Source organism: Astatotilapia calliptera, chromosome 11 (genome assembly GCF_964374335.1).
Source record: "Astatotilapia calliptera chromosome 11, fAstCal68.1, whole genome shotgun sequence".
Taxonomy (NCBI): Eukaryota; Metazoa; Chordata; class Actinopteri; order Cichliformes; family Cichlidae; genus Astatotilapia; species Astatotilapia calliptera.
The window spans coordinates 3,596,776-3,617,500 of record NC_137432.1 but is presented as its reverse complement, the minus strand read 5'-3'; the positions used below and the strand labels follow the sequence as shown (position 1 = coordinate 3,617,500).

The following is a 20,725-nucleotide window of genomic DNA, read 5'->3' as shown; positions in this document are numbered from 1 at the left end:
CATCCTGCGCATTACTGTGACAGTGGTTTGGATGGGAGAATGGTGAATGTTTTCCAGTAGAAGATCAAAATTTGGGAAATATACTGATTTATTTATTTTCTGGTTAATGCTGCACCACACCCCTCATTTAGTAGTCCTTTGTGGATAGCTTTATGCAGTACCCTTTTCTAACTAAAAGACTTAACTGACACAAAGCAATTTTACTAATCTAAGCCAAGTTGGCAAACTTGGTGTAAAAGTCATTAAAACAAAAGTGATCCTCGACATATTAGCCAAAATTCTGGCTCACACATGAGTTGTGTTCCCACCTGGCAGATCTATCACTTAATTACAGATATGCCACATCTCAACTCATCGTGTGTGTGTGTGTGTGTGTGTGTGTGTGTGTGTGTGTGAAGCACGCCTGTCCACATGTACAGGCCCATCTTAAGTTTGCCAGTGAACATGTAAATGATTCAGAGAAACATGAAACCAAGTGGACGTCTTTGACACCCGACCCACCGTGGTTGCCTCTATTCGCCCAATCAGCATTATGCATTGGGGCTGTTTTTCTGCTAAGGGTAGAGCATAACTTGGGAATCAATGGTGGCACGGTGAACAGCACTGTTACCTCACAGCAAGAAGGTCCTGAGTTTGATTCCACCCCCTGGCCGGGGCCTTTCTGTGTGGAGTTTTCTCTTTGTGTTTGCGTGGGTTCTCTCGGGATACTCTGCCTTCCTCCCCAGTTTAAAGACATGCAGTTGGTGGGGTTAGGTTAATTGGTAATTCTAAATTGTCCATATGTGTAAATGTGGAGTGAACGGTTGTCTCTCTCTGTGTTCGCCCTGCGACAGCCTGGCGACCTGTCCAGGGTGTACCCCGCCTCTCACCATATTGTAACTGGGATAGGCTCCAGCCTATGTTTTTAAATACACTGTCATTTACATATAATTTCCACTTAGTGATGCACAGAAATGGACTTTTCAGTCCTTCAGTGTAAGAAGGACTGAAAAGATTTTTTTTTAAGATTTTGTGGAGGTGGTAAGGTAGGTTGTGTCTGCTGGTAGACTTTCCTGATGAGTATAGTAATGTTCTATTATCGCTTAGTTTCTGAGGTTTTTTTTGGACAGCAAAATATCCACGTCAACTAATATCTGGCTGATATCAAGTGCTACAGAAATGATGTTGTTCACATCCTGAAGAGGATTGCAGTATCTGGACATTAAAAACAAACTGCAGATAATAAATGAATAAATAGTTTATGGTACTTACATTCTTATTTGTTCAACAAGGACACGTCCACAAAATGATGTCACTTTTATGAAACTTGAAGCATAAATGTAATCAGCACAGGTAAAACATTAACGCTATGCTGTAAATAAACCCTGTTCATGACTTTAATGTCATAGATTCCACGTTTAGTGCGGTGAAATCTAATGACGAGTTTTTAGTCTCGTTTAACACCCACATGTAGGAATAAATACAAATGAAATGTGTGGCAAAATGCTAACTGTTTATTTTTAAGAATCATTCCTGTGGCATTCTTCATTCGTGCATCCTAACTATTATACTCAGCAGAATCATACCTTACATGTGTCTGTCTGTTGCAGTGTCTCTGGTGCTTTACCACAAACAACTGCACAGAGTATCCAGTGACCTGGTTGCTGCCTCCGGCTAAACTATGCCCATTGTCCCAGGCCCGCTGGGGAGTGTGCTGGCGTAAGTTCATCAGACTTATTATTGTGATGTTAAATGTGGTGTTTCCTTTTTGCATTTGTGTTTCATTTGACACAGAATAAGTTACATACATATTGGGGAAATGATTTGAGGAACTTGGTGTTCAGTATGCTGGAAATGTAACTCTTCAACCTACGCGTTAAAAGAAAAAGTAGGTAAAAGGGTATTAAAGCATAAAAACAAAAGCTCTTCATCCAAAACAGCAACCTGTTATATTCACAGATGTGCGACCTAAAATGACCTCCTGTATGTCGGTGGGTCTGAGGGGAGGGATTTATCATTAGGCATGCAGCGGTGTGAAAGTAGCACCAACACTTTCTGTTCCTCTCAGGTCACTTCAGTTGTAGTGGGTGCATTTAAAGATCCAGCACATCGTTCTTGCTTCACTCCACCTGCTCCCTCTTGTTTCTTTAGAAAAAAAGTTGTACTCCACAAGAGACGTTATCCATTGTCTCTGTAGGCAGGCAGGAGCATTTGCAGCAATAATATGCAACAGACACACCAATCCTAGGAACACATGTTTTCCATAACCAGGAAGAACAAACCCACACACACTGACTGGAGTTATTTTTGCTTTAGATTCATTTTCAGTTTACCTTTTCTCATACTTTAAGTTACTACTTTTTTTTATACTTTCTAACCTAAAGGAAGTGAACCTGCCACAGTCCTGCTTTGCTGACTACAACATTAACTACAAATATTGTGGATAAATAGATTAGCTCAGCCAGGCACATGCACGTGGCTCTTTGTACGTCCGTGTCCAGCAGCATCAGCAGGAACTCGCTGCCCAGTTAAATAAAGTGTTTTATAAAATCAAAACAATGTTTTACTTTTCAGCAGAGCAGTTCTTTTTCCCCACTGCATATTAATTATTGTAATTCCCCGCATGGTTTTTATAGTTTGTGCTGGAAATTCCTCTATAAATGTTTCAGTCAGTCCCACAGCTACACAGAACGGCTCGCCTATTCTTGCCCCGCTCTCCCAGCTGGTGCTCCGGCTCCTCTGCCACATATCTTTCTGAATTTGTCCTGATATGTCATCAGGGGTGTCCCAGCACCTCTTTCTTGAAGCTGTACCACAGATGATTCACAGCAGTAGGTTTCTCAGGCTGTCCTGGCTCTAGACATTTACATAAAGTCCTGCAGAAGTGTTTGGCTCTAAATCAAAGGTGACATGCTCAGTGAGCATAAAAGCACTACAGAGGTAGCACAGAAATGTACTGCCTGTCTTATCGCCAGGAGATCTATTTACAGTGAGAGCTAAGTGAACTGTAAATTTAAGTGTAGAGGGATTCAACTGGAATATTATAAATTATAATGTTGTTGCCTTATTTTACTGCCAAATGTTTGGCCCCTGAAATAAACCACCGTTCTTTTAACTTAACAAGTAAATGATCTTTCTCTTTCTCCCTAACACAGTAAAGTACGTTTAGCTTGACACTGCCAAACAGACTCCACAGCGAAGTAACCGAGCTAACGTGACCTAATGTTTGTATAAGACGTTAAAACTGATATTCAACTGACACAAATCGTATGTGAAAACCGGCTTATGTTATGTGTATTAATTACCCATAAAATTTTCACAGTCAACCGCAGCACCATGCAGGAAATATGACTGAGACCCTGCTCTTAGTCACAGTAGAGCAGACACCTCGGTGACGTATGTTCCACCTCACCAGAGTTAATGCTGATAGCTCTCAGTGGTGAAATTAGTCTTTAGAGCCTAACCCATAAGTGTCAAAAACCTTTGAATGCTGGTGCAGTTTCTACTGAAAATGTAAATGTATATTCAGTACAGATGAGGAAAAAAACCATTGTTAATTCTGTTATTAATTTTCTCAGTCTTAAAAATAACAAGAGAACTGATACGGTCGCACGGAGCCTACTAGAGCAGTAAGGTGTGTCAGTGTTCAAACTTCACTGGTAGCAAACAGAAAGTTGTGTAAATGCAAACACTTTATTGCTAATCGGGAACAGCTATAAAACCAAAAGGGTGCAAAAGGGCCGGCTACTGGCACAGCATTTAAATGTGATGCACTAACATCAGGCAAATGTTGTTGAATATAATGTGTAAATATTCCTCGTGTATGGAGTCGACACATGCTGTCATTTGAGTAGGTGGTAGTTACTTTGTGTTGACAGCTGGCAGCTCTTCTGTATCACGTACATTTTCAGATGGAAGGAAACTCTATTTACACCAGAGAGAACAAAGTACACGTGACATGTCACATCTGGTTTTTACTTACAGTTGAACATGAAAAATACTGAGGTATGAACATACACTACCAGTCCAAAGTATGGAAGTAAAGTAGCCGCCCTTTGCTTTGTTGACAAACCCTCGGCCTTCTCTCAATGAGCTTCATGATGCAGTCACCTGAAATGGTTTTTACTTCACAGGTGTGCCTGTCAGGGTTCATTTGTGGAATTTCGTGCCTTCTTAATGGGGTTGGGACCATCAGTTGTGTTGTGCAGAACTCAGCTATCAGCTATGTACCAACCTAAGGGAAGAGAAACGACATTACATTAAGAGCTGAGGGTCGGTCAGTCTTTGCTAAAACTTTAAATGGGACTTGGAGTGCAGTTGGAAAAACCAACAAGTGCTACGATGAAACTGTCTCACACGAGGACGCCTCAGGAAAGGAAGACCAAGAGTCCCCTCTGCTGCTGGGGATCCATTCATCCGAGTCACCAGCCTCAGAAATCACAGGTTAACAGCAGCTCAGATTAGAGCCCCGATAGATGCCACACAGAGCTCCAGTAGCAGACACAGAAACGTGAGCAGTTTTAGGCCACAGCTGCGCATGCGTGCATGCTGTGGTTTGTCCTGTAAAAGGAAAAGAGAAGACGCAGCAAAATGTGGGCACCACTCTGGCAGTGTTTCGGGGTCACGTGATCCCTCCCTCTGCAGAACAAAACCAGTTTCCATACGGTTAAGTCATTTGTGCTCTTTTTCTCTGGAAAGTGAGAGGCTTGTTTGTGGTTTGTCATGTTTGCAGTGCAATAACTTGCAGAAGCCAGCAGGTGGTGTCATTGACACATGTAGAGCACATTGTCATTACAGTGGCAGCGTGTGATGGCTTCTAGTTACCTTTATCACGTGGTCCAGTGAGAATATCTTCTTGTGAAAAATGAATAAATTCTCTTTTTTTCAGTGAACTTTGAAGCCCTGATCATCTCCATGGCTGTGGTGTGTGGAGTCATTCTCCTCGCCATTGCCGTCTGTTGCTGCTGCTGCTGCTGCAAGAAGCGCCCTTCAAGGTAACATTACAAGTCCGAGGTAACTGAGTAACAGGAGTTTTAGAAAGCTGTGTCAGATGCATGAAAGCACTTAGTGGGCCAATGCTTTTCAGGATGAAAGGGCACTACATGGGAGCACTTTTCACCTCAGGCTCACACGGGCTGCTACAGAGTTAAAGCAACAGCTGTGTCCAGGAAAACACAGCATGTAGTGTTGAAATGGATTACAGAGAACAGTTTGGAGTAGATGTCACAGTTACTTCCTTACAGTTGTGTACTCATTATAATGGCAGAAAAAACAGGAAACAAGTGAAAGAAAACCAGAAAGATCCCTGCTTCTGCTAGCGCTAAAGAACCCAGGTTGCTCACATGCTACGATAATGTCAACATTCAGTGATTAGTCATGTTATCTGTGCTCAGGTATTTATTTCACCTTCAGTCTTTAGACTGCATCTTATCACTGTCTTTACAAAGTGAAGACGGAGGGGGTTTCTTTGTCAGACCACAAAGTCCACACTTTGTTTCATGGTTCATGTGGAAGCTTGAGTGGTTTTCACCCATGTCCTGTATAGGTGCAACTCATTGTTGCTGTTGCAAACATTACTTTGGCTTTTTAATCAAAGTAGAGCTCCTTTCATGCTCTCACTGTTGTTCCTGTAGGGAGGGGGGGGTGAAAATGTCATGTCAGTCCGCTACAGTCTGGCCTGTCACTCACTTGCAGTCCTGTGGGTGCAGGAATCTCGTTCTTGTCTATCATGTGATTGAAAACTTGGGGAAAGCTCACATGTACTACTGTTATGCACACAGATATTAATTTAATATAATTACAGTCATGTTTTCGTCTTGTTTTACTCTTTTTGGGGGTTGCCTCCAAGCATTTTACTTTGTGCATGTTAAACCTTCTTTTGTATTTGGCATTTTCATTGTGGAACATAAAAAGAAAACACTCTCTGCACTCAGGCACACATTTCATGAGTCTTATATAAATGATGCATAGAACTTCAATCAGAGTAACCCTAAAGCTAATGTTAGTTTGTAGCTGCGTGTCATTTGTCACATCCAAAGTGTGTTTTTGTCATCTTCTGGTTCCACGAGGAGCAGTGATTCTGATGCTGCCTTCATGTCTCCTTCACTCTTAAGGTTTGACAGAGAAGAGGAGAGATCTGCCAAGAGGAGGGAGGAGATCAGACAGCGCGCTGAAGAACGGTGAGACCTAGACTCACACCTTAGTCTACACAGGTTGGAAATGTCTGCAACGGTGTTTATTTCAATAACACAGGAGCCTCTTTCTCTGCATTTAACTCCAAACCGATCTTTGCTGTGTCATTCCTCTCTGGATCAAACACTGCTCGTTATTTACAGAATATTTACACACGTACTCACGAAGTTACAGGTACATGTTTAGAGGTCACTGTTTGTTTTCCTTTACCCTGCTGCAGTGTTTTCTCAGTCACCACACTGCTGCATCAAGTAATTATTTGATCCTCTGCTGAATTTGTTGGCTTGCTCGCTTTTAAAGAAATGAACGATCTTTCATTTTTGATGCTAATCACAACAGTTATATATTTTATATCAAGTGAACTTGGTTCAAATCTCAGACCAAGCGCACACCTACGAGTCGAATCCTATTCTGTCAGCGTGGTGGGTGGCATTGCCTTTCAGCATATCCCAGTAGGACTTGGATATAATTGTCCTAAAACAGAACAGTTCATCATCCCCCAACAAAAGAGTTCATTGTATGTTTGGGAGTCAAGCAACTGGTGTCCATCCAGCCTCAGCAAGTCCACGTCCCAAAGGAGAAGCTCCGGGTTCCTCTGCTGTCGTCCCAGAACACCGATTGGATTGTCAAAGCTGGGCAGCTGCTTCATGGTAATGTGCTCATAAATAGATTGGTTTACATCCTGTGTACTACAGTCAAAGAAACAGAATCATCCAGCAGTCAGCAGACCCGAAAGGCTTCCCTCTTCCTGCACCCCATAAATGTTTCAGCCTTCTCTTCTTGTTCTGTTCCTTTACTTCCAGTGCCAGGATAGCTGGCTGATATGTTTGTGAGCAGGGCAGTCGAGCTGAAAGATGGTCAGTAACTGTGGTTTATCATCACGCTCGGCGTGCTGGGCACATCGTGGCTCACTGTGCGCCTCGTGTGTTTGAGAAAGAATGAATTATCCGACCTCTGAGCTCTTCTCTCTCGTGCTGCAGAATTGAGTCAGGGTTTCCTGCAGTGAGCATGATCAAATCTCTGAAGTTGGAGTTAGTGCAGTGACCTACATAGATGCAGTTCATGTTGTCAACAGGACATTCGGAATAGATTGGACCCATCCTAAGAGAGACTAGTGCCTGTAGACAGTGCTGCTTGGCCTCCGGAGAGCCAGCTTGAAGCACAGAGTCATCCGAGCCCAGGCGGGCCGGGGAGTCGACCCATGCAGCTATATATTTCATATTTCACATGCTGATGTAGCAGGAGAGCTACCTAAGAATTTTAATTATAATTTTGTATCTGATCAAATGCTAAATTATTAAATCATTTTAATAAGTATCTCTTGAACCTCTTGTTTCAGTGCTGTTTAAGAAGTCTGCATGTCCATGTAACATGCTGCTCAGGCTGCTTATGTTACAGTCGGCTAACAGCCAGGATCTGTTCCTGTTGGCTTGTATCTGGTTTAGCTTGTCAATAAGCCAAAGTGTTGTAATGTGTCAAGTCTTAATGCACAACAATACTATGTGAGAAGTTCATTGTAATCCACTGACATGATGCTTGGGTAACACATACAGTTTCATGTATCTATGATGATAATATGGACTGAATATGGGCCAAAATTCGCAGCTGTTACTCCATTATTTGTGTCCATGCTCCTTGGCTGAGTCATGGTAACAGCTGGAGAAAAAAAATCATACACACAGGCTTTTTTATGCCATGTATTCAGTTTGAATTTTGTTTTAATCTCATGTTGATATGACTCTTTAAGTATAGCCAAAATGCATGTTTTCTAAACTGATCACACATCCAGGGTATTGAAGCTGTGATATGTCATGATACTGATGCTCAAAGATGGTTCTAGAAACATTGTTTCAAAGAACAAAAGAGAATTTGGCTTTGTGACACTTGGAGCAGGTGCAAAATGAAGTTGGTTGCCGGTCTGAGCGAAAGGCTGAAGGTGTTTTTCAGCCTTGAAATTTTCTTATTATCTTTTGTATTTATGAAGTTCTCAGGCGTCAAGAATTTAAAGTAGTTCCCTTTTTATTAGATTTTTTTTTCTTAGATTGCACAAATAACTGAAAGTTTCTTTTAGCCTTAACTTTTAACTGAACTTGAGTTGGGAAGGTTACTTTTGAATGTATTCCACTACAGATTACAGATTACATGCCCTAAAATGTATTTTGTAACATTTTCCGTTACGTTACTCAACAAGAGTAACGTATTCTGAATACTTTGGATTACTTAACATATTATCATGCTTTTTACAGCTACATGAATGTACTATTGCTGTGTGATCTATTAGTATTACTGAAGGTTACTCTCCATACCAACACCAACTAATGTTTAAATCTTAATATAAATGAGTAACAGTAGGTGGACATTAGGTAAGGCTGCACTTTTTGCAGCGATCTCGTATAGAAACTATTCAGCGCGTATATAAAACAGGTCCGCGGCTCCGAACCGTAGTATGGGGACCTCTGGCTGATACGTCGGGTTCATGTCGGGCTCGCAGCTGAAAACTAGCTTTACTTTGTTGTCTGGCTCAACTTTGCTAGCGAGAGACAGAGAGAGGTGTTGAAAGGCTGCTGCAACCAAACTTATTGTTTCAGAGGAAAACATGAACACAGCGTACAGCCGAGTCTTAATAGCTTACTTACAGCTGGGCTCGTCAGGCTCTCTGTTTGGCTGCAGTGGTTATTATTATATTTACATGCTTCCAGCTCCCGTTTCTGCTCCGTGACAGCTCCTACTTTTCCTTTCTCTCCCTCCTCGCTCACAGACACATCACGGGTATGGCAGTCCATCCTCCCTGCAGCACGGACTACACTGCCCTGCATGCTTTAGGGCGATGCATGTAACACTCTGCCTGTTGCCTTCATATTAAATAATAAAAAATAAAAAAAATTTCTTCACGTCGTTATGACCGTGAGATTGAGACACGGGCGTTTGAGCCTCTTAATGCGTGTTTTGTTTGGGTTTCCACCGGCGTGGAATTACCAAAAATAGAGAGGACATAGCCGAACATATGAAACAGGAAAGTACCGCCATGTAATCCATTTATTTCAGCAAAGTAACTGTATTCTAAATACCACCCTTTTAAACGGTAACTGTAACGGAATACAGTTACTCATATTTTGTATTTTAAATACGTAACAGCGGTACATGTACTCTGTTACTCCCCAACACCGCTTGTAGTATCCCATTTTCATAAATTATGAGTGGTATTGTGATGATGGAGAAGTCGAGCACCTTCAAAACCTTTAGTCTGTGTAGTGAGCCAAGCTCAGTACTCACGTTCTTTCAACTTTCCCTTTTTTTCCGTCTTCCCTCCAACATGTTGAATGCAGCCATATTTATGTGGAGGGAATGTGAACGTGTCAGTGCGATGCACACAGGCCATCGGCGTGGCTTAGGGGGACGGATGGCAGACACATCTTAACCCACCTGATTGCTCACAGATCAGTACATAGCAATAAAGCAGCGACTGCCACACACCAGAGTCTTTGAGCTGAGATGAAGTGAAGTGAGGCCTCTGGACTTCCACTACACAAAACCTGCCCCTCAGAAAGGCTGAGTGAGCAGCTTTACCACAGGCCTGTTGCTCTGTGAGTCACTGTCAGCTAAAATTTAGGAACATTTTTATGCCAGGAGTGCAAACTGATGCATTTTTCTTACTTGGTAAGCTGAATGTTATTGTGCTTATTGAAATGTTGTTTAAACGATGTCGTGCATAATAAGTATTTGGGAGTATTAGGTATTGATGGTTGCATAAGTGCCCACATATCATGACTGGCTGTTTGTAATGTTGTGGTGCAGTGTAGCTTAAATGTTTCTTGGCGAGTAAAGTGCTTGATGGGTTTGCTCTGTAAACTTGTGCATATGTAAACAGCTGTTTCAAAATAACAAAGCTGCAGAAACTTCTGGAATCGCCACTATTTCAGCCATGGTTCTCTGTAAAACCTGTTTTTCATTGGAGTCAACAGTAGAGCCAAAAACACTCATAGCTACTAACACACAGAGGAGAAATGGCATTCATCACCTGAACTCGGAGTTGCCTCCTTAGTGCTCAGCAGCCTTGTTGGTGACGCCTGTGAGCAGGTAATCGGTCATTATCTAAATAAACAGGCAGAGAGCCAGAACCTAAATTTACTGCACAGACTCGCCAAAAGTTTCCAGAATCTAATGAAAAAGTTTGGTAACTTTTCCCAGACTTTGCCTGCAAGTCATGTGTAAAGTTTTTACAACAGTGCGGCTTCATCAGCAGCTCAGTCCAGAGTTACTGAACAAATACCACATTTATCCCAGCAAAAAAAACATAGTTGCTCAACCCTAAACATAGACTGGGATGAGTGCATATGTCTGCTGCTGTGCAACTGACACTGTCGTAAACCTTGACTCTGACATGCATCTCTGCAACAGTGCCAAAAAGTATTTGTCCCTTGCCTTGTTTGTTTGTTTTTGCATATTTTTCACACATTTTTAGATCATCAAACAAATTTGAGCATTAGACAAAGATAAACCAGCGAAATATAATATAGATGTGCATAGACGGGGTATTTTCACATGGGGCCAGGTAGGTTTGGGTTTGTCGGACAAATATGTGAAGAGCAGATAAAAAGAGAACTTAGGACGAGGGTGAAGACTTTTTAAGCAGCAGGAAAGGTTCTTCAGTCCAGCTGTTGATTTGGTGTCGGGAGCAGGACATCTGTAGCATTTCAGAATTGTCCCACAGAGTTGTTTTCAGGATTCACTGGGTGTCCCATTGTCTCATTACAGCTGACGTCTGTGTTGCAGTCATTTATTTCCATGTTGTTTCATTAAAGTTTGGATACTTGGCTGTATCCAAATATGGAGGCCCAGTTAGAGTTGAATGATGGCTCTCTACCTTGAGAGTTGTCTTTCTCTGGAGTGTATTTGGCACTAACAGAGTGAATACTTCCTGACCTGTTGACTAACTTCCTCTACTTTTTTTTTTTTTTTTTTACAGGAAGGTGGAGAGAATGGCACGCCACGATGAGATCAGGAGGAAGTATGGTGCGTATAGACTTTCCATATGGACTTTAGCTCATCCTCTTTGATCATAGTGTTTGTTTCCAGCCCTCTCTGATGTACACTGAAGGTGAGGTGACCAGTAGGTCTAACACGGAGTAGCCAGCTCTGTGTTCTCTGTTCTGTGTGTGTCAGCAGTGTCTCTGATGCATGCTTAACTATTTTAAGAGTTTTTCAGTGTCAGTGACTTTGATTTCCACACCCTGGGCCACTGATACATTATTCAACAGAATATGCTTCGTCCCCAAGCAACCTACACTGTAGGTGTACATGAACTAGGCGACGTAGGGTTTTCAAATTGATGCCATAGGTGCATAGGCTAGGAGGCTGGGGGAGCTGTCAGTATCTTTTACTTATCTCCTATTTATTAAATAAACACCTTTTTTGTATCGCTAACGGCTGTACAAAATGTAACATGAGACCATCCCTCACTTGAAGAGCCTGCAAAAATCCCAGGAATGTGGCATTTCTCCTCGCTGCCATACTAATTTGTCTAGCTCACCACTTCACCAGTTAACATGGGCTAACCTGAGCTGGACAACATTGTTATTATACTGATATTCAGTATTAATGCTGGTCTTTCAGTTGTGTTACAATAGATATGACACACTCCACACACAATAGTGCACCATAATAATGGCTAAGCTGCTGGTGTCATCAATAAGAGTGGCAATAATAAAAGCTTGAATGTTTTCATGATCCATGAACTCAAATGAAGCTTTGTCAGTTTAGTTAGCAAAACGTTTGTGTGTAATAAACGGCTGCCTGAGCTGTGCTGTAATTAAAAGCTAGGAGTTTTAGATGACCTAAAAGCAAATCCTATTTTTTGTGGAGCTAATTTAATCTCCATGTTTGTATGCAGTCAAAGTAGCGGTCCCTGCTAGGCATGGGAAAATATGACAACCACTCTCCGGTGCTCAGAGTTGTGACTGAAATGTTTATGCAATAAAATCTGTTTTTAAGCAGCTGAAGGTACAAAAATAGTCAAACTTTAAAACCTGATCACTACCTCGCATTTGTTGCCACATGCTTTAACTTAATCAGAGCATTTTTGCTGTCAGTGAAACAGGAAATATTCAAAAAATAAATGAGTCATGAGCAAACTACGAGTGTGCGCTGCAGCAAAGTATAGAAGAAGTATCAACATCACACAGCACTGCTTTCTATTTATTTCCAATCAATGCACTGATTCTAATCCATCGCTCTGCCCTCTGCAGGGAAGTGGGCGGTAAGGGTTGGCCTGTCAGCGGCTCGATAAAGACAGACTCGTTCGTTCGTTCCGTAGATGTGGGAGAAGCTCGAGTGTCCGTGCGTCGTGTCTGTCCATCCGTTCACTGTAGTAAGATGTCAGGTTATGTGGGTTGAGTGTAACGACTGCACGACAGAGTGATGGATGGTGGTCTGTTTCTTAGGCCTGCAGCTCTCATTAGTTTCCTTCCACAGGGGCTTTAGTAGAGACTGCTCTCCTTTCACATTTGGTCTGGTCGGTTCTCTACAACTACAATCCACATCCTCTTATTTCCTTGAAATCAGACACAGCGGAAGATTCCCTGAGGGTGGGTCAGGAGGTTATTCAGCAAAACTGGAAATGATCTCTTGTCATTACCAGTTGAAAATATCCCAGAAAGACAGCACAGATTTGAATTACACGTTTCACTTTTTGCAGTTTAACCCCAGCGCTCTGTCATAGCCTGCATTTAGTTAAGTTTTATTTTTAGGGAGCAGCTGCTGCTTCAAGGTGTTGTATAAAGTCATGTAGAGACTCTACAATAATACGAAACTGTGAACACTAGACTTCTACAGTTCTACAGCATGGCGCTGAATGAGCATTAACTATTGTACAGTTGGAGGTTTATTTTGGTTCAAGTCTGAAATGAATCCTGTATCACTGCAGTTTGCTTCAAAAAGCCCTCGTCGACTGGAAGAGTGTGAGAATGGCTGGCAGATTGGTGTTGTAGTGAACCGCTCTGGTAAAAAGAGCTTTCAGTTCAGCTGCACCTATGGTCATGAGCTGTGGGCAGTGACAAACAGAAGGTTGGATACAAATGGCAGAATCAGCTTAGTCTCCAGGAGGACTCGACTCCGCCTTTAGACATTCGAGAATGTAACCAGCTGAGGAGGTTCAGGCAGCTGATCAGGATGTCTAAGCATTGAGGATTAAACTCAGATCACATTGGAGAGGTTATACATCCTGTCTGGCGAAACATTGCTGGGGTAACACCCTGCTTCACCTGCTCACACCAGGAGGATGGTGCAAACTGACTTTGTTAAATCTGTGGAAATGCAATAAAGCATGATTAGGGCCTAAAGTCATTACTTTGCCATTTATGTAGTCCAGTAATTAGAGGGCCGTAGAATGTGAGAATAGCCCGTGTAACCTATAATCCATTTTAATCATGAATGAAATCAACTTTTCACGCTTAAAACGAGCATCGACTATGAAGACACACCATGCTTATTATATTGGCATTATTATCAGAATCTTATGTAAAGAAAAAATTTCAAACAGCAGCAGTGGAGTGCCGCCAGGTTACATTATCAACCCAAAATGCAGCAACAGTGGCCATAATGTGCTTAAACATGAGGACAGCATCGTTCTGCAGGAGAAGGCTCCTCCTTTAATGAAATAGTTGGAAATGCTTTACGCATTCAGTGTTTGGTATTTGTGCACTAACTGCCATCGATTAATCAGTTTCTTAGTGGCAGCGAGAGTGTCCCTTTTAATGTGTATTGATCCGTGGACGTGGAAAGTTCAGGCTCCGCAGGAGAACTGTGCAGGTTCAAACCTCAGTAACACTTGGAGTATGAAGAACAACTTTATAGTTTAACCTGCTTGTGGCCTTCATCAAGGTTAGAGGTGCATTGATCCAACTTATTCCACGTACTCCTCAGAAGCCATTGTTGAATAAATACGCTGTTTTCTTCAGTCAGCCTTGGAATCATTTGTTTGTGTGTAAGACGACAGCAGGCCTGACTGAAACGTTTATTAACTAAACCAAAGGTAAGAAAGAAATGCATCTGGAAATATACTGTAACCTGCACTTGAGTAAAATAATTAATAAGACCAGGACAGAGATAAATGACGCAAGAAAATGACTTTATTAGTGAGCCTGTTTATTTGCACTGGGCTTATTTAGGTGAGCCTTCATTGCACTCTGCGGTTATTAATGCTCGTGCTAGTTTCTCCTTTCACCTGCTGCATTTCTCATGTAAAGTTCCACCAAAACATGTTCTCACGAGAACAAAAAGGCCAGGACCAAACATGAGGGATATTGGGAAGCCGAGCGGGAGAGAATCCTCTGAACTTTCCAGTCAAATCATTTCATCAAAGTTTGCTTCAAACAAAAACGACTGCAAACACTCTTCTGTTATGTTGGTGCTTATTAGCTACCAGTCTGCTCCTCATGGCTTAGTGAACACAACATAGTTAATTAATGTTATCATAAAACAAAGTACAGACATCCTTCTAAACGGCAAAGATATGGAGGAGAAAACCGATTCAGAACAACCACAGACATCAGCAAAGATGTCTGCCGGTGACATGGCACACACAGTAATATGCAGTTAATAAAAGTCCATAGGAACGGTTACAAAATTGATAAGGTGGGCAGTTGTTTTCATTGCCCATAGAAATAAATAATTCCATTGATCGTGTGTATGAAAAACTTGCTGATGGCGGTTTAGCAGCACATGCTGTCATACTGCATTCATTGTTAATGAAACATCAGCGTGAACAGAATATCCGGGATGGATTTCCCAGTTTGTCCTCAGACTGATGCTTCCTCCAAGGCATCTCTGGAAAATGTGGAGCAGAATTTGACCCAGCATGACTTTGTCTGTTTTCATTTTGTCTCCACGTTGTGTGTGCAGGTCTGATGGGCGACACGGACCACCCGTACAGCAAGTTTGAGAACGAGTAAAGCAGCTGCAACGGAGGACGTCCGCGGGCCGCGGCTCTCACGGCTTTGCTTTTAGCTCGGAGTGATTTTCTCCCACACAGTGCTGCAGAGCAGCAGCTGTCCGGTGATCTCGTTCAGACGTCAAACCTGATTGAAAATATTCTGAATTAGTTTAGCTTTGTGATTCTTTATGAAGGCAGTCGTGTGTGTTTAGTCGTTAAATCTTGTTTTTAAACTTTTTGCAAACCTTTTTTCTCTCTTTTTAAATGTTGTACTCTCACATCAATCTTTGCACTTTGTACATACGTTGATTAAACGGTGATGACTGTGTGTTTCGATTCATTAATAAACCTCTTTAAGCTTTTTTTGATTGTTTTAAATGTATGAGCTTCTGAGAGAGTGCATAAAGTGAGAGCATGATAAATTGCTGAGTGTAGCCCTGTCATAGACGACAGCACAAGCTGACCTCTGTCATTTTCCGATAACTTTTTAATTGAAAACATCGGGAAGGAGAATGTTGCTCCGAGTCGGACACCCACTAGTCTGCTTAATAACATGAAACTAAAATGCCTCAAAGCTGGACTGACCATGTTAACAAATGTTTTCCTCTCCGTCCACTGCTGTTCTCCCACTTCAGCGATGATCCACTTTAACCCTTTGATTATCAAGGCTGAAATAAAATGATTAATGATGAGCCTAAAAACTGCAAAATTGATGGCACTAAACCTCTCACTTTTATATCATTTTAATAAAGCAAATGCATTTATATTCACTTTTCAAAGCCCACATTAAAAATGGGTTGATTGTTCAAAATATTTTTGTATATTAGCGATTGTTGATTAGCAGTCCTTGGTTCAGCTGTTTTAGCTCCCAGTCTCTTCATGTTGACTGTTCTGAGCTTCTGTCCATCAGAAACAGGTTTGAACAGTGAACAACCTCTTGGCTCTGACACCATACAGACCCAAGAGTACAAAAAAACTGACCTCGTTATTTGCCCTGGTCCTGAAGATTACCCACAATAAATACATGACAGAAAATAAGGAAAAGCAGAGTGTGCATGCATGAATTCTGGATCGAGAACAGTCAACAGTTTGTAGAGAAACATTGTGGATTTAGATTTATTGTAATACCAGCGTAGTGAGGTGATGAGGAAGTTACATTCTCCGCCTGTTTTTGATCTATGTTATTACTCATGCTGTAGTTTTCTAAAGTGGCTGAAGACTGGAAAGATTCTGCAAGCCTGAAGCACAAAGACTCCCAACCGATGTGATTTTGGACACGATACAGAGATGTATGAAACTCAGTTTAGCTGTGTGATCGATCTGTTAGCTTTCAGAGTTGAATCAAATATGACTCCACGATTTAGGGCGGAAACAAATGTAAAAGATGATGTTACGTCTGCTCTTTGAATGTTTGAAGGGTTCTGTTCAATAACACAACATTAAGATTGAAGTGGTGGGTTGAACCTGGAGCCGTGACTTAAATGTATAAATATTAGTCTCGGCGCCTGTCACATGGTTTAGTATGCAGCTACATACTCTCACAGCAGTGTCCTTCTCAATGCATTATTGCTACTATACCTATATAATGTTAAATAATATGAAATTTGGGGGTTTAAACCTAATGAACCAATCGTTTCAGCTATAGCGGGGGGCTAACATGTCAGAGCCGTGCTCGGGAATGACCATCAGACTCCTCAGTAAAGGGACACATGAAGAAAAAGGAATCTCCTCTCCTCACATTACCTGTCAGCATTCAGGTTCAGTTCCCTCACTGCCATGTGGTGCCGCCAGTGTACGTGGTTACCTCAGTCAAGCACGCAGGCTTGGTTCCCTTTTTAGAAGCCTTTTGTTAGCTTTTTATTATGACACTAATGACATATAAATAATGCAGCTGTCTAGATATGAATAAATGTATATCATGGTCAATCTGCAGTCAATCTATAATAGCTACTATCTATACTATATATATGTTTTTCCAAATAAAGCCTAATATTCTGGTTATTCCAAAGAACTGAATTAAATGAAAGGTTGGATATGCTGAGTATGGATGTCTCATCTTATCACTGGCATATGGTCAGGACCTGCTGGGATAATATTTTAAAGCACTATACCAGTCATTTTTCAACATGAATGATCGCGTGATCAACCTCAATTAAAGTCCTTCACTATGTGGAATAGACGCCATGAGACCGCATCCAGATGTTCTGTGTTGGTGCCAAAACTGTTGTGGGATTTGAAATAGATGAGAAGTTTCTTCTAATTTGTGATTAAAGTAAAATACATACATTAAAGACATACACCAATCAGGCATAACATTTTAACACAAGCGTGTTAAATAATAATGGTAAATGGACTGATTCTTATACAGTACTTTTCTACTCTCCCACACAAGCACTGTTATCTATGCTTTCTAACTCTATCATTCATACTCCGATGGATGCATCAGAGAGCAAGTCAGGCTATGCAAACCGGGCAGCCAGGGACCGACCACCAACCATCCGATCAGCAGCTGACCTGTTCTACCTCCTGCGCTACAGCCACCCTAATATGGGGTAGGCAAAAAATGTGATGTATTAGAAGCAGGAAAAATTGGCAAGCTAAACGACTGGGTCAGACTACCTCCAAAACTGCAGCTTTTGTGGGACGGTCCCATTGTACAGTGATCAGTCTTTATCAAAAGTGGTCCAAGGAAGGAACAGTGATGAACAAGTGACAGAGTCATGGGCAGCTTGTTGACACAGGTAGGTAGTGAAGGCTGCCCTGTGTGGTCTGATCCAACCAATCCAACCAGTAAGCTACTGTTGCTCAAACCACCAAAAAAAGTCAATGCTGGTTCTGATAGAAAGGTGTCAGAATACATAGCGTTACACAGTTTGTTGCGTTTGGGGCTGCATAGCCAGAGAGCAGTCAGGGTGCCCATAGTAACCCATGTAAAGCACCAACGAAGGAGACGTGAGCATCAGGACTGAACTATGGAGCAATGGAAGAAGGTGATCTGATGAATCACATTTTCTTTGGCATCGCATGAATAGCTGGGTTGCGTCACTTACCTCAGGAACACCTCGCACAGGAATGCACTATGAGAAGAAGCTGACAGAGGCAATGTGATGCTTTGGGCAAACCTTGGGAGTGGCACGAGCATCTACCTAATCATTGTTGCCATGTAGACGTTTTCATGGAAATGGTATTCCCTGATGGCCGTTGCCTCTTTCAGCAGAAAACGTACCCTGCCTCAAAGCAAAAACAGTTCATGAATTGTTTGAGAAGCACAACAACAACAAGCTTGAGGTGTTGGCTTGGGCTCCAAATTCCCCAGATCCCATCTCGAGCATCTGTGGGATGTGCTGGACAAGCAAGTCTCATCCACGGAGGCCCCCACCTCACAACTTAAAAGATCTTGGTGCAGATACCACAGCTCACCTTCGGGGGTCCAGTGGAATCCATGTCTTGATTACGCTGTTTGTTTGTTTTTTGCTCCAGTTTTGGTGTGTTGAATGACTTTGCCCTTATTAGGAGGAGGAGTTGGCCGTCCAATTGGGGTCTGGAATGTGGGGCCTCCCTGCTGCTACGGAGTCAGGGCGGTCTGCATCTCCCCACGCCAGGGAAAAGGGTAACACCACCTGGGTCTGGGTGCCTTTTCCCCCTCCAGGGGCAAGGGTACCTAGAACCGGTTCTTAGAGTACGCTTGGGGAGTGTGATTGTGTGTACAGTGTCTATTTATGTCGGTCTCCACGTTGGGTGAGTGTGGAGTAAGTGTATATGAGAGCATGAGGGTGGGAATGGATGTTTGTGTCTGTGTGTGTCTGTATGTCTGTGTCCATATGTCAGGTTGGGTGTCAGACGCCACCTCTCTGGGGACACCTCAGGCCCTCCAAGGTATGGAGGCCTATCTCCCCCCACCACTTTCCCTGCCAGTGGCGGACTCCCTCAGACATCGGTGCATTGGTGGTCCTTGGCTCTGAGAGCCTCTGAATGTCTGGAGCCTGGATCTCCTCCATACCTGCTTCATGCCCAGGAGGACGGGTCCATGGCTCCCCACACCCTGTAGCACAGTGGTTCCCAAACTTTTTTTGCTGGGCCCCCCTTTGTTTTGCAAGAAAAATGTTCGCCCCCCCCCCCACACACACACACGTGCACGTGCGTACGCACATGCACGCACACATCCTCTAACCACACACACCCATATTTTGCTCCATTGCGCTTTATTTCACACCTCAAACATTTAGTAAACAATTAAGCAAATACAAGTGACCTGCAATAAATCACAGGTAGTAATAAAATAAACTACTAACTCTTTTACGCTACGTCCGCACCTACACGGGTATTTTTGAAAACAAACTGTGGGATCCTGTTTGTCTGTGATTTAAACAGCCCAGTGCTGCTCCCGACGCAGGGAAACCAGTCCTGCAGGGAGACCTGCCTCGGCACCTGTGCAGGTGAAGCCAAAGGGAAGATTTGCTTCAACGTATTTTCTACTCTTTGGCTTAGAATGAAGTTTGTTTGGAAACATATTCAGCGATGCTTCATCTCCTGCTTTGCGTTTCTGTAGGCGCCCGTGCTAGCAGTGTCCAAGCGTTTTGTTTTTTTCCCCCTTTTCATCCTGCGCCCCCCCTGCCATGGCTCTGCGCCCCCCCTAGGGGCGGGCCCCACACTTTGGGAAGGTCTGCTCTAGCAGATCATTACATGAAGGAACCTTTTAAAAACAAGCGCGCTCATGCTCACAGGTGTACACACGGGTGCTCACAGACACAAACGACACCATTTTTGGCTCCTACCTCAAAGCACACTGTGTTCTGTTGATCTTATGTGCTGCACAATAATGTTCAATATTCAGTGTTTACTGTTATTTTCACATAGATCATCGCGATGATGTTGTTTATTATGTTGCTCTTTTTTTTTTTTTGCTTGTTTTCTCTTTTTTCTTTCTCAACAGCTGATCCAGGTGATCGATATTTGGATTTTTTGTCTGTTTGTTTTGTTGGTTTTTGTTTTTTGCCCTTTATCACCGTCCCTCTTCCCCGCTGTTTTTCTTTCCCTCTTTCTTTCCCCCAGTCAAGTCTGTCCCGTGTGGAGCAAGTGAAAATAAGATAAACAATAAAAGCAAAGGTGAATCAAATAGACCAATACAGCAAGGCTGGGATGGTCCATTTGGTAAAGTAAATCCGTTGGGCATCTTTCTTCGCCTTTAGACAATAATTCTGATGGCAAAAGAGCCAAACGGGACAGGCGGAAGAAAAAAAGAAAAGAATAAAAGGAGGTGTCGTAACTGATGGCCTCCAGAACCTACAGTAAGCACTGTGGCTCCTGTTCAGGCTGTTAATGCCTCACACCTGAGATGTGAAAATACAAAAAACCACTTCCACATTCATTCTGATGCTTGGTTTGGGAAAGAAACCAACTAAATAATGTTTTGTGACATTTTGTATGTAAATCATGTAAACTTGTAAAGACTAAACCTGTCTTACAAAATGCATTTTCAAAAACTGTGTCAGTTGTTCCAGAAAATTAGGAAAATAAAATATGCTTATAACTGTACTTGTACCTGTACTTTTGGCTGTATTTTAGGAGAATGGAACCTGTTTTTCCTCTATCGATTTCTGAAACATTTGAATAAAACAACACTTA

At 42.3% G+C, this 20,725-nt stretch overlaps 1 protein-coding gene across 1 annotated transcript in view; it reads left to right on the top strand.

Annotated features, from left to right (window-relative positions):
- Positions 1 to 15,462, top strand: part of LOC113032033 (pituitary tumor-transforming gene 1 protein-interacting protein) — a 16,417-nt gene extending 955 nt beyond the window's left edge. The window contains exons 3-7 of the mRNA XM_026184673.2: positions 1,590 to 1,698; positions 4,868 to 4,973; positions 6,093 to 6,158; positions 11,138 to 11,184; positions 15,070 to 15,462. Of these exons, the coding sequence (XP_026040458.2) occupies positions 1,590 to 1,698; positions 4,868 to 4,973; positions 6,093 to 6,158; positions 11,138 to 11,184; positions 15,070 to 15,119 (378 nt within the window). The 3' untranslated portion in view covers positions 15,120 to 15,462. The remainder of the gene's footprint in view (positions 1 to 1,589; positions 1,699 to 4,867; positions 4,974 to 6,092; positions 6,159 to 11,137; positions 11,185 to 15,069) is intronic.
- The last annotated feature ends 5,263 nt before the right edge of the window (positions 15,463 to 20,725 follow it).